The 14,496-nt window shown below is 42.0% G+C and overlaps 1 protein-coding gene and 1 non-coding gene across 2 annotated transcripts; one reads left to right on the top strand and one right to left on the bottom strand.

The window, feature by feature from the left end:
* The first annotated feature begins 407 nt into the window (after positions 1-407).
* IL12B (interleukin 12B) lies at positions 408-12,479 on the top strand. The gene is made up of 7 exons (XM_008015174.3): positions 408-541; positions 3,910-4,185; positions 4,722-4,839; positions 6,722-6,936; positions 8,356-8,513; positions 10,441-10,572; positions 11,151-12,479. The coding sequence occupies exons 1-6, from the start codon at positions 454-456 to the stop codon at positions 10,570-10,572; spliced, it is 987 nt and encodes a 328-aa protein (XP_008013365.3). The 5' UTR covers positions 408-453; the 3' UTR covers positions 11,151-12,479.
* On the bottom strand, positions 9,087-9,212 carry LOC119618348 (U4atac minor spliceosomal RNA). The gene has a single exon (XR_005234672.2). It is a non-coding gene; the product is annotated as a U4atac minor spliceosomal RNA (small nuclear RNA).
* Positions 12,480-14,496: the final 2,017 nt, after the last annotated feature.

Below are 14,496 nucleotides of genomic sequence, written 5' to 3'. Positions count from 1 at the left end.
ATCCAGGTAAGCCCTTTTTTCCTCTCTCAACTGCTTCTATCCCAGTGCTCTTTGTGTAGTAAGCACTAAATAAATAACTGCTAGATGTTGATCCAGAAAGGCACATTCCTTCTATAAGCTTTAAGTTTCTCTTCTTAAAAATAAGAGGATTGTATCAGATGGCTTGCCTTAGGTCTCTTTCAGCTCCAGAGCCCCAAATACCCTATGGTTCTCTATTTGGAGATGTTCTTCCCCAGAGACTGCCATAGAACTCCTGTAATTTACTTAGTATTTGCTTGACAGTATGGAGAAGAAAGGGGAGAATCAAGATTTTATTTTTTTAAAAAAAGTAGCTAGAATGTGTATATGGTTCACAAAGGTAACAAGAATTATTGACATTCTTTCTTCTCTTTTTCCTTCCTCTTCCTTCTCTTTTCCTCCTTCTCTTCCCCCTGCTTCTCTCCCTTCTTACAGATGTGTCACCAGCAGCTGGTCATCTCTTGGTTTTCCCTGGTTTTTCTGGCATCTCCCCTCATGGCCATATGGGAACTGAAGAAGGACGGTAACCAGCCTCTCATTATTCTCTGTGGAGGACCCACTTCTAAGCCAGGACTCCTGGGCAGCCACTGGTGGGAAATCAAACTGAAACAGGCAACCGTGCACTGGGTCCTCTAGAGAAAGCCATCACTCTGGGAAAATGCAATGCCATATCTCTCTTTTCCACCTTGATGGTATCTATATTGTTTGGTTTTCACATTGGATGACATTGGTACACTATGGTAGGAAAAGACATATGATATTTTCTAGTATTACTGAAAACCAGCTGTTTCACACAATTAAAATTCCAAAGTGGAGGAAGATTTGCAAAGTATAACAACCGTGTTCATTTCTCATTCCACCACATGATAGTGCCCCCTCAGTTGGCACTGTGATGACTTACCTCTGACCAAGCACTTTGGAGGGAGCATAGGATTCAGACTCACATTGACTTGGGTTCAAGCCCTAGGTCTGTCAATGATTGGTTATGTGACTTTGAGCTGGGTCACCTCTGATCCTGAATTTCCTCAACTGTGAACTGGATGTTACAAAGTGGATACCTACCACATGGGTTATTCAATGGGTTAATGAATGCAGAATACAACTCAACAGATAGTAAAGTGAAAGTAAATGTCAGCTAGTGTTACTATTTTGGTTGTTTAAAATATCTCTCATGATTCAAGAGATACTTTTTATTATCCCAATGATCAGTAAAAATTATTAGTTGACTAATAGAATAGTTAATGGTAAAATAAGGGTTTCTGCCCATCCTTCTAGGATCTCACACTCAGTAAATGTGCATTCTGATCGTTGGCTGTACCTGAAAGACCTTCAGATGTTTATCACTGATAAACATTGAAATATCATTGAGGTTGATTGAAATATCAACATCATGATGTTGGCAATTACTGTCTTTAATTGTATAAAATAATAGTTAATGTTTATTGAGGACAGTGTCTCACTTAATTCTCACAAGAGCCATATGAAGTAGAGACTGTCTGTATCCCATTTTACAGATGCTGGAAACTGAGGCCAGAGAGATTAAGTAACTTGCCCAATGTCACAAACCTGGTAAGGGTAGAACAGGGACTTGATCCCATTTCTGTCTTGCTTCAAAGCCGGTGTACTTAAATTTGTGAAAAAGTTTTTACAAGGACATGAAGTAATTTTTTCCTGGGTCTTTGGAGAGCTGAGTAAGAGGAAATGGACATAAATTCAGGATGAAAAGGTTTCAGTTGATGATCAGAAATAATCTTTTGATATTCTGGAGAGCACCATCTTGAAATGGGTACCTGAAAGAAATTTGGGACCACTCCTCTCTTCTCAAGAATTTTGGGAAGACAGCAATCCAGCCACCCCTTCTACATGAGGGCTTCAGAGATTTAGACACTCTCTTAAGTAAAGGCAAAGGCTTGAGCCAGGAGTATATGGCAGATCCCTTCCAACCCTGGGATTGTTAGTGAGCTCAGGAACCTTGGCCCTGGCATATTTGACCCCTTAGTGACTTCTGATTTGGTAAACCACAGAAATTCCAGAAAATCAATGCAAGAAACGCTCCGAGGTGTGACTTAGGAGGGCAGACGATACAGTGAGGCTAAGTGCCAGGTTCTTGATGCACCTCTTCAGCGTTCCTCCTGCAGCTGTTTTCCCTGCTGTTGAGCAAATGTCTTCTAGGGCTTCCGAGCCTCAGTTGGGACAGGAAAGTAACCATGGTGTTCAGGTGTCAGGGGGACAAAAAAAAACTAGAAAAAGTCAAAAGGGCCACATGGTTTTACATCAGCACAGCTAATCATTTTCCCAGAGTTGGACCCCAAATGCTTTTGACCTCTTATTTTTGTGATCCATTCAGTCCTTATAATCCAATTGATGTAAAGTGAAGACTTTATATTCTACAATACTTTACATCTGGAGGCCAATAACAAGAGCCACCATTTATAAAGCATGTAAGGGCACTGTGTTAAACTCTTATGTGAATGATTCTTATAGAATCCACATAACAACCTTCTAAAGCAAAGGCTAATATTTTTCTTATTTTAAAGATGATGACACTGAGGCTTAGAGTAGTTGAACGTCTTGCCGAATGCCACAAGACTGGAGTAAGGTCTAGAGCTGCTTCTAAATCCAGGTCTCTGCCACTCCAAAATCCAGGCTCTCAACCACTGTGACTAATGAACTTGAGCAGGCATCAACATCATCTGGAGAGCTTAAAAACCAAATGACTGAATCCACCCCAAGGTTTCTGATTCAGCAGCTGAGAATTTGCATTTCTGATCCATTCCCAGGTGATGCTGCTGATGGTGTTCCATCGATCATACGTTGGGAACTACTACATTAAACAATTCTATTCAATAATGTATGCATGGATAAAAACATGAATGAAGCTTTGCTATGACACACTCTGAAATACTATGCTAAACCATTCCTCAAAGGCCAGTTTAGACACCAGCATTAGGCATCCCTTGCAAAGCCAAGAGACAAAAGGTCTGCGCTGTAGCCCTTGTACTTCTGACTTGATGTGACCATGCTTAGATCCTTGGCCTCAGTACCCGTCTTCATTAAATGGGAAGACTAAGATCTACTGGATTGCTTCATAAGAGTGTAAGATAGCTAAAAACAATAATAATAATACAGAGAGAATGAAAATCTCCATTGGTAATTTAAAACAGAGGAAACTAAATCCTTAAATATCTATGGAAAATTGTTAAGAGAGTTTCTCTGTACAGCCGGCTGACTCTTCAGTCTATAAATAACAATAACTAACACAGTATTTACTGTGTGGCAGACACTGTGCTAAGTACTTTACATGCTTTTTTTTTTTTTCATTTAATCTTCCGTCAAATGTATGGCAGATACTGTTATTATTATCATTTTACAGATGAGGAAACTGAGGCTCATGATAATTAAGTACCTTGTTCCAAATCCCCTAGCTGGTTAGTGGAGACAGGATTACAGTCTTGGTTAGTTCTTCTTGACACCTTGAGCTTTTAACCACTATGTTATTCTGCTAAATATTGTACCCTGCCATATTCTTTATGAAACTGAAATTGTGCTGAAAGTTTCTCTCCCCCAGACCTTTGGCAAAGAGTCTTGTGCTGTTTGCAGTTTTTGGTATATTAAGGTGTTTCCAATTTGCTGAATAATAAAAGGTTACTATTAAAGGCAGCCTTCCAGTCAATGAGTCAATGGCAGCTATAAAACTCTTTGTTTCTCTGTTCCATGACCTTGAGCCCAAGCAGGGTCTAATGCCTTGAGATCATCTCAGCAAGCATTTGTCAAATACTTGTTGTGAACAAGGTTGTGTTTAGGCAGTGGGGATGCCCAAAGGGTTAATAAAACACAGTCCCAGAGTTCCTGGAGCTTACGGCCTGGTTCTTTACTTCCTGTGCATTCCAGTTTATGTTGTAGAATTGGACTGGTACCCGGATGCCCCTGGAGAAATGGTGGTCCTCACCTGTGACACCCCTGAAGAAGATGGTATCACCTGGACCTTGGACCAGAGTGGTGAGGTCTTAGGCTCTGGCAAAACCCTGACCATCCAAGTCAAAGAGTTTGGAGATGCTGGCCAGTACACCTGTCACAAAGGAGGCGAGGCTCTAAGCCATTCGCTCCTGCTGCTTCACAAAAAGGAAGATGGAATTTGGTCCACTGATATTTTAAAGGACCAGAAAGGTAATTCTATGCCCTTGGATAGTATCAGTTTTCTCTTTTGCTCATAAGAGTAAACAACAACAACAACAACAACAAATTGAAAAGCCATGATGAGTGTAGTTAATGAATTAATATCAAGTCTCTTATTGATGTTAACCTCCATTTTCCTTTGCTTTCCTGGACCCTTTGGGTTATCAACCATCAAAATCTCATATTAAGGGAGTTTCATGGTCAGTCTGAATGCTTAGCCTAATGTTTTCTTTAAATAATGGTGGTATTATTTAATGGCTAATGGAAATTAACCAATAGTGTATCACTCTGCACTGGGGTGATAGCCTTCAAAGAATGAATGCCTCTGCTGGGCATGTTAGGTGTGTCGTGTACTCTGCAGAATCAACACCCTACTAGGAGACCCTCCCAATCCTGATGGAGCTACCCAAGAGGGAACGCGTGGAAGAACTTCACCCTGTACCATCTGATGACCTGTGATTCATCACAATCAAAACCTTCCTGCAAAAAACTCCTAAATATTGAATTTTTGTTCTTTTCAAATCCAGAACCCAAAAATAAGACCTTTCTAAGATGCGAGGCCAAAAATTATTCTGGACGTTTCACCTGCTGGTGGCTGACGACAATCAGTAATGATCTGACATTCAGTGTCAAAAGCAGCAGAGGGTGAGTGAAACTGCTCTGGTTTCTCAGCATTTTGCTAGAACTATTTCATTAAGAAATTAAGGGCAACCTCTCAGTGACCTATCAGTTAATGAAAAAGGGAAAAACAAAGTCAAACCCATATTTTTTCAACCGCCCTTCCTTGTCTACATTGAAGAAAGAACATGGAGATTTTAGCCAATCGCTTGAATAAATATATGTGTTAGCGCAGGATGTTATTGGGAACTGAGAATAGTCTCTGCTGTGTTTGAACCCACTCATTCAAATTGCCTGGCCATGCTTCCTGATGGCTCATAGCACCAAAGAAAGGGATAAAAGGAGAATTCAAAGCTACAAATGACTTGCTGAAATTGCACCTGGAGTCAAAAATAAAAACAAAAGCTCCAGGGTGTAGATCTTAGGGGCCCTGAAGCAGACTCCAGAACTCGATGGGGCCTCCCGAAATTTTCCCAGGGCCACCTCAACTCCTTTTACTTCTGCTGACACCACTAATCTGAAGTTCACTGTTGGTCCAATGCACTTGGACTTTCCCTAAGAAAGCAATTTCCATAAATACAAGACCTATGCATTAACCCCCATGTGACTTACTTTAGTCATCACCTAAGCAAACCCCAGGTGACCATCCTGAATTTACTGTTATTTCACTGAGTAAATTAAGCATTGGGGTCTCACTTTTTCACCTTTAAAAGGAAAATGCTTACTAAAGAAATGTTTCTCCAAGTGCATAAAGACATAATCAGCAGAGGAATGGTTAAATAAAACATGGTACACTATACTCTGGTTTAATGTGCAGTCATTGAAATGGATAACCCAACCTATATGTTTTGTCATGGAGAGCTCCCCATAATATGTTCAGGGGGGAAAAGGGTGTACATAATCGTATGTATACAATTTGATCCTAGTTCATAAAAATAAAATTCATATGAATATTTATAGGTAAAATATATATAGTAGATATATATATAATGTGGAGATATATATAACATGGATTATATATATAATGTGTTTTATATATATAATATATATGTGTGTGTATATATATATAATGTGGATATACAATTATCTTGAATATTCATTGAAAAAGTTCTGGCCAGGCACAGTGGCTCACACCTGTAATCCTAACTCTTTGGGAGACTGAGGCAGAATGATTGCTTGAGGCCAGGAGTTCAAGACCAGCCTAGGCAACATAGTGAAACGCCATCTCAGCAAATATTAAAAATAAAAAAAGTAGGTGGGTGTAGTGGCACACACCTGTAGTCCTTGGGAGGACTACTTGGGAGGCAGAGGGAGGGGATCACTTGAGCCTAGGAGTTTGAGGCTACAGTGAGGTCTCATCCCACCGCTGCACTCCAACCTGGGTGACAGAGCAAGACCCCGTCTCTTTAAAAAAAAAAAAAAGAGAGAGAGAGAAAGAAAGAAAGAAAAAGAAAAAGGAAGGTCTGGAAGGATACAACAAGCTATTATTAATACTTATACCTGCGGAGAGCAGTTAAGGCTGAAGGAGGCATATACTTCTTTCCTTTATATGGATCTTTATCATCTTTACTTTTATAATTAGTGTGTATTGATTTGTGTATTAATTTTATAATTAAAATGGGAAAATGAATTTAAGTTTTTAACAAGGGAGTTTAATAATCAGGGATTCTAGATCTAAAACAAACAAACAAACAAAAACTTCCGTATTCATTTAGTCCAGAGACATGTAAGTGCTCTTGAAGCTAACCTTTTTCTCCTGGGGAGGGCGGTTTCTTACCTTCTGGGTAGAAATCAGCCCAGTTGGAGAAACTGTGTGTCCTTGGACAACAGTTGAGGCCTTACCTGCCTTACTGGCTACAATCACTCTCCCTAATGTGTAACACAGGCTAATTTCTGTCTTTGACTTCAGCTCTTCTAACCCCCAAGGGGTGACGTGTGGAGCTGCTACACTCTCTGCAGAAAGGGTCAGAGGGGACAATAAGGAGTATGAGTACTCAGTGGAGTGCCAGGAGGACAGTGCCTGCCCAGCCGCGGAGGAGAGGCTGCCCATTGAGGTCATGGTGGATGCCATTCACAAGCTCAAATATGAAAACTACACCAGCAGCTTCTTCATCAGGGACATCAGTGAGTGTTGGATGATTATATGTGCTCCATAAGGAAAGATACCATTTGTCACATGTTCACAATGCCCCATGCACTGGGGTAGGTGGTTGACAAGCATTATCTCTTTTATTCTGCATCCAAAAACAAAATACGATGTAGATACTGTTATCTGCATTTTAAGGAGGAGGAAATCGAGTCTTAGAAAAGGTAAGCAACTTGCCCCAGATCTCAGATCTTACAGCTAGCAGTTCTAATCCAGAACCGCTCCACTAGAGCTGCTCTTTGCTGCACTTTGATTCAGCTGCCAGATAGTTTCCATGATGAATCCCAGAGCCTAATCAAGCCTAATATTCATATTCAGAACCAGGGCTTCCCTACTAGTGGCAGTTATTCCCAACCAATCTTTCCTTAGCATTTGAAAAAGGACTTCTTTCCTAGAATTTAAACCCTTCCAAAATGGACATCTATTTTTTTAAATTGGCAGATAGGGATTTCACCATAAGTCATTTCCTTTACTATTTATTCATGGACCAGGCAGCATGATAAAGCGTAAGAGAACCAGAGAACTTGCTTCAAAACTCATGGAGGGTTTGTACTCGGTGGGTGGGGTCTAGTTCACATAGGGTGGCCAAGGAAGGCCTCTCTGAGGAAGTGACGTTTAGCTGACACCAAAAGGAAAGATGTCAGTTGTGTTAAGAGCAGAGGGAAGCATATTTGCGAAGGACCTGCTAGGAGACATGATCTTTGTGTGGAGCAGCGCCAGGCCTACAGAACCCAACCACATACCCCAGCATATCTCCCCCTCCTCTTATCTAGAAGACCTAATGGAGGAAGGAGTCTTTGTGAAACTCACTGCTGTATCCTTCATGCATAGTCCAGTGGCTGGAACATAATGGGTGCTCGGTATTTATGGAATAAACAAGCACATTGAGCATAGAGACAATTGACTATAACTGCTCCAAGACATGTCAGCACCAAAAGCTATGAAAAGACAAAAAAAAGGGCAGTAAATAGAAAATCTATCTTCTCATCTTCTCATCCCCAGGGAGAGGCTCACCTCAGTTCCATGTTCAGTGCAAAGTGAGGGATTAGCACAGAGAGGGTGGTCTTTCAGGGCATGGCCCATAACCATTAAAGCAGAGGTCTTCTCACTGTGCAGTGCCATCTGATTGTTCAGTGATGAGGGTTCTGAGCATCTCTCAGATCCTGCAATAAATGTAGATCTGCGATGTGGCCATTGAGGGTGACTGCCTTCCCTAGGCAGCAGCGTGAGCACCTGCAGCAGAGGGGCCACACACGTGCCAGCCAGGTGCTCACAGAAGTTAAGTAACTATCCAGCGGACTCACAGCTGATCAAAGGTGCAAAGGAGATCATAAGCCGAAACCACTGAACTCCGAAGCCTTATTAGGAGAATAAAGCCTGTTTATCCTCTTCCACAGTCAAACCCGACCCACCCAAGAACTTGCAGCTGAAGCCATTAAAGAATTCTCGGCAGGTGGAGGTCAGCTGGGAGTACCCTGACACCTGGAGTACTCCACATTCCTACTTCTCCCTGACATTCTGCATTCAGGTCCAGGGCAAGAGCAAGAGAGAAAAGGTAAGAAGTGATTCAGGTGCAGTATATTTGTTGGTCAGTTTTATGGAGACCACCATAAAGTGAGAAGATAAATGATGATAATAACAACTACATCCATGTATCACTTAACAACAGGAATATGTTCTGCGAAATTCATCGTTAGGCAGTTGTATCATTGTGCAAACATATATGGTGTACCCACACAAACCTAGATGCTATAGCCTACCACATATCTGGGCTTTATGGTCTAGCCTATTGCTCCTAGGCTGCAAACCTGTACAGCATGTTCCTGTACTGAATACTGTAGGCAATTACAACACAATGGTTTGTATATCTAAATAGAAAAGATACAGCAAAAATGCAATATTATAACAATATAGGACCACTGATCATATATATGATCCTTCTTTGACTGAAATGTTATTATGTGATGCATAATTACTTTTTTTTTTTTAGCACTTTTCTATGTGTCTAGAACTGTGCCAAGGGTTTTCCATGTTTATTGCACTTAATCTACAAAATTAACCTGACAAAGGCAGCTGGTGTTATTCTTGTTTTTTTACCCCCTTTTTCTGTGGAAAAGAGGCTTTCCTTTTGTCCAGAAACTGTGGCAAGGTAAAGCAAAGCTGTAACTGATGCAGGAATTTTGTGTAGGTGTTAGCAGCACTGCCCTCACTATGTGCTCATTGGACAGTAGCCCAACCCCAAGAAAAGGATGGTTGGTAGCCAGTAGTATTATCATCATTTCACAAGTGATTGAAGACTCAGAGAGGTTAAGTGACTTTCCCAAGGTCACCCAGCTAGGAAATGACAAAACTAGGACACAAACTCAGTCTGCCAGACAGAAAGGCCATGTACCTAACCACCCCACCACCTCTGATATTGGTCATTGATCTTGGCACTCAGAATCAGTCCTGATAGAGAAGACCTGGGCTTCAGAAGCCTAAAATTGCTGTTTCAACTGAGTCCATGTAGTGAATGATAGAACAGGCAAGAGATATTACCCCCAAAATGGATAGCTCCTGGCTGTTCCAGATATTATAAAATTATTTTATTAAACAGAATATCTACACTTACAGAGGCTAAGATATTGGCTTCCCAGCTTCCTCGCCTTACAGCAGAATTCCTTTGCCTACTGCAAGGTTCCAGAGGCCCTTTTGTACAGCCCCAGACTCCTTTGACCCCACTTTTAAAATCACTCGACAAAGCCCTAATTCAGCATAACATTTAGCGTGTGGTAGAAATTCAGTGAGCTAGTTATTCTCTGGGAAAAAAATTAGGTGGGGAGGCTATTCTGGAATAGATATTTATCTAAATATTATTTTATGTCTTGGCAAGTACTTTTCCTATTTAAGATCTGTATGATTAATAGGTGATATTCAGTGCTTCCTATGTGCTAAAGACTTGCTAAGAGTTTGACATGATTTTTACCTTGAACTTCTACAATTCTATGAAGTAGGCATTATTGTCATCCCTATTTATAAGTGAGAAAACAGACACAGAGAACCTAAGATATTTTCCTGAAGTTACACAACTATTAAGTAGCAGTGACAGGATTTGAAGGCAAGTTTTCTGATGAAATGATCAGGATATGGTATTTCTGAATATCTCAGGGATGGCTAGAGCAAATCTGTCTCTCTCTCACCATCAGCTCAGGACTGGGTGACTGGCCATGGGGCCTTGAGGAAAGGCAACTGTGCTAGAAAGATGAAAGCTTGGTCAAAGGATTTCTCCCTCAAAGGCTTACAAAGTACAAAAGTTGCACCTATATGTGGAGTGTCTGCCAGTAGGTGGTGCAAGTTCTACGCACGCCCCTGTGAATTGCAAGCGTAGTATCTTAAGACCAAGATGGACTTGTTTTGGGAGAGTATGCGTTGCAGAAATAGGCTCGGCTTACCCTGTGACTATGTTGCCAAGGGGCCTTCACAGCTTTCCTTCTCTTTTGCAGAAAGATAGAATCTTCACAGACAAGACCTCAGCCACGGTCATCTGCCGCAAAAATGCCAGCTTTAGCGTGCAGGCCCAGGACCGCTACTATAGCTCATCTTGGAGCGAATGGGCATCTGTGCCCTGCAGTTAGGTGAGCAGGCCCTCAAAGCCCAGTCCAGATCTGCACTCTCAGTACACCTGGGTGCAGGGATATGATTGGGGGCTGCGTTGGAGAGGAAAGGGGGATGGGGTGGCCGGCACCCAGTTGCCAGAATCAGAAACATACATTTATTCACTAACAGATATTTATTTGGTGCCTGTGTTATGTAAGACACTGTGCTGGCCACAGGGATATTGCAGGAAAGAAAACAGACCTGGGTTCTGGCCTCCTAAAGAGAAAGGCAAAGGAGAGAGAGGGAGCCAGGAGGCAGAGCATGGAGGACTTGCAAGCTTGCAGGACTCAGAACCTTGTTCTGGGGGCCCTGGGACCTGAAACCCACTGAGGGGTTCAGCAAGGAAGTAACACAATCAGATCTTCTTTTAAGAAAACTCTCAAGAAAGCCTCTGGCAAGTGTGGTACCAGCCAAATTCCAGGCCACAGAAGGAAGGCCTGGGCCTTCTGGCACGAAATCCCCAAAACCCGCTTGTCCAGGATCATGTGTTGTGAGAAATAAGAAGAGTTTGCTGTTGCAATGTCACCCCACATAGACTTTTGGCATTCTTTTCCAGGTTGTGATCCCAGGATGAAAAATTGGAGGAAAAGTGGAAGATATTAAGCAAAGCGTTTAAAGACACAATGGAATAGACCCAAAAAGATATTTTCTATCTGATTTGCTTTAAAAAGTTTTTTTTAGGATCACAATGATATCTTTGCTTTATTCGTGTAGGTAGATGCTAAATGCTCATTGAAACAATCAGCTAATTTATGTATAGATTTTCTAGCTCTCAAGTTGCCATGGGCCTTCATGCTATTTAAATATTTAAGTAATTTATGTATTTATTAATGTATTACTGTTATTTACCATTTGTGTGCCAGGATGTATTGAATGTTTCATACTCTCATGACCCAATCCATCAGGATCAGTCCCTACTACGCAAAATGTGAATTTAATTTTATTTATACTGACAACTTTTCAAGCAAGCCTGCAAGTACATCAGTTTTATGACAATCGGGAAGAACGCAGTGTTCTGATACCAGTGCCGTCATGTACTTGTGATGGATGGGAACGCAAGAGATACTTAAATGGAAACCTGACCATGCAAACCTGTTGAGAAGATCCTGGAGAACAAGACGCTAGTTCCCATGTCTGTGAAGACATCCTGGAGATGGTGTTGATAAAGCAATTTAGGGCCACTTGCACTTCTAGGCAAGTTTAATCTTTGGATGCCTGAATTTTAAAAGGCCTAGAAAAAAATGATTGACCAGCCTGGGAAACATAACAAGACCCCCGTCTCTACAAAAAAATTAACAATTAGCCAGGCGTGGTGGCCCATGCTTGTGGTCCCAGCTATTCAAGAGGATGAGGCAGGAGGATCCCTCGAGCCCAGGAGGTCAAGGCTACAGTGAGCCGTGATTGTGCCACTGCATACCAGCCTAGGTGACAGAATGAGACCCTGTCTCAAAAAAAATAATAAGAATAAGATTGAAATTAAAATTCAGGTTTAGCTTCAATGGCAGTCCTCACCCCCACCTCTCTAAAATACACAGGAGGATGGCACAGAAACACCGTAAGTGTCTGGAAGGCAAAAAGATCTTAAGATTCAAGAGAGAGGACAAGTAGTTATGGCTAAGGACATAAAATTGTCAGAATTGCAGATGGCTTCTTAACAGCCATGTGAGAAGCAGACAGATGCAGAGAAAATCTGGAATCCCTTTCTCATTAGCATGAGTGAACCTGATACACAATTATGACCAGACAGTATGGCTCCATGAAGGTGCTACTTTTAAGTAATGTATGTGCTTTCTGTAAAGTGATTACATTTGTTTTCTGTTTATTTATTTATTTATTTATTTTTGCATCCTGAGGCTGAACTAATAAAAACTTCTTTGTAACCATATTTTGGGCATTCTCAGCTGATTTGAGTACTCTGCTTGCAAGTCTACCAGGGGTGCATTTCTTCCCCTGTCATTTAAGAATCGTCCTTTCTTGAAGTGATCCCATTCCAAATTTTGCAGAGTCGCTCTTTCCCCTTATAGTATTTCCAAAGTCAGTGTCTTCCTGAGCTCAGGGGATGTCCCTGTAATCTGACCAGGAAGGATCCTTTGCAAGGGCACTGAGCTGCATTGTGCCTTTTTTAGGGGTGGATGCTCTCACTTCTTCCACCCTCTATCCTGGAATCGACTCTACTGGTTTCCCCAGAATCATGAAATAAAACTCTAACCTGGTGCAGCCATGGACATCTCAGCTCTTAGGTCCAGCTCTAGTATTTATTGAGGGTTTGCTCTATATATGGACATGTGCTCACCCTCGGGGTTGGGAAGTTTCAAAAAGCCTTGTATTGTGTCTCCCAAACAGTGCCCACTCCTGACACTGCTTATAAGACAAGGATGAAAAGTTAACTTCACTACCATTAAATGCTGAAATGTTCAGGGTATACGGTATCCTGCGGTGAGAATGGAAAAGAAGGATCTGTGTAACCCAGCACCATCCAGGAAGACTCGTTAGAGAAGAAAGGGTGCCAACTTTGGGCTAAAGAATGGGCAGGGCCTGCCAATTCCCCTTGGTGCTTCCCACGGAAGGAGCAGATGGTGGGATCTGAGGGAATGCACTCCAATTTCCTGCTATCCCAAAAATCCAAGTGTGCACATTCAGGCTTCCTTGCAATGGCAGGGTAATTACAATAGGGGTGTTTGTTTACATTCCTGATTTTCAGCATCCCCTGGAGCTCTATGCCCCTATGCTCCTGCCCTAGAGGAATGGTGGGTGGCTTCTGTCATTCTACTCCAACCTTTGGAGCATATGGTCCCGTGTCATAAGCCCACACTTGACAGCATACGGTTGTTAATAACAAGTGTTTGTCCCCCTACAGGGTCTTTCATCTACAGTTACCAAAGTATTTAATGGACATTTAATGAACAACACTAACCAGATTTTTAAAAATAAATAATCACGTTTCATAAGCACTGAGAACTGGGGACCTTTCCCCAAATTTCTGGCCAGTCTGGGGCAGAGCTGAGATGTTCTGGCTCCCACCATGCCCAGTGCTTTTGCAACATGACCTCTTAGCAGTCAATAAATTTCAATGCATGCAATGCAGTTTTTCTTCTTTAAAGATGGTCTCCAGGACTGTCCTTTTTATTGTAAATCTAGCCACTACACAATGTATTAGATGTCTAAGCCAAAGATCTCAGGACTGGGAATCAGAGGAGCAGACTCTAGTCCCAACTATGGTTATGTAACAAGTCTGTTACATAACCATATGACTTTGAGCAGAGCGTTGGACACAGCCTGCTGATTTTCCAATCAATACTTATTCCCAACTGTTTTCTCCCCTGATGCCCTCTTCAGCTCTAAATGTTGGTAAGTTTAACGACCACTTTTTCAGCCACCTTTGTTGCCCAGCAAAGCCAAAATACCCAGTTCTGGCCAATGAAATACAAGAAAATTCTGCTGGGAGGGTTGCTGAGAAGCTTTGGCTTTTCTGATGAAAGACAGAGCCATGGCTAGCATCACCCTTTCCCTCCTTCCTCCTCTCTTGAGCAGACAAAATCTCAAGACGCGTCAGAGGACACCTTGAGCCCAGCATGAAAGCCATCATGCAAAAACTCAAGCTAGAGACTCCAGGCCAGACGCTGTGGCTCATGCCTGTAATCCCAGCATTTTGGGAGGCCGAGGTGGGCAGATCACCTGAGGTCAGGAGTTCGACACCAGCCTGGTCAACATGGTGAAGCCCCGTCTCTACCAAAAAAAATACAAAAATTAGCTGGGCATGGTGGTACACTCCTATAATCCCAGCTACTCGAGAGGCTGAGGCAGGAGAATTGCTTGAACCCAGGAGGCAAAGATTGCAGTAAGCAGAGATCACACAATTGCACTCCAGCCTGGGCAACAGAGCAAGACTTTGTCTCAAAAAA

The sequence above is a fragment of the Chlorocebus sabaeus genome, unplaced genomic scaffold (genome assembly GCF_047675955.1).
Source record: "Chlorocebus sabaeus isolate Y175 unplaced genomic scaffold, mChlSab1.0.hap1 unalloc_scaffold_529, whole genome shotgun sequence".
In the NCBI taxonomy this organism is placed as follows: domain Eukaryota; kingdom Metazoa; phylum Chordata; class Mammalia; order Primates; family Cercopithecidae; genus Chlorocebus; species Chlorocebus sabaeus.
Note: the sequence above shows the minus strand (reverse complement) of the source record. Positions and strands in the feature narration are given on the sequence as shown.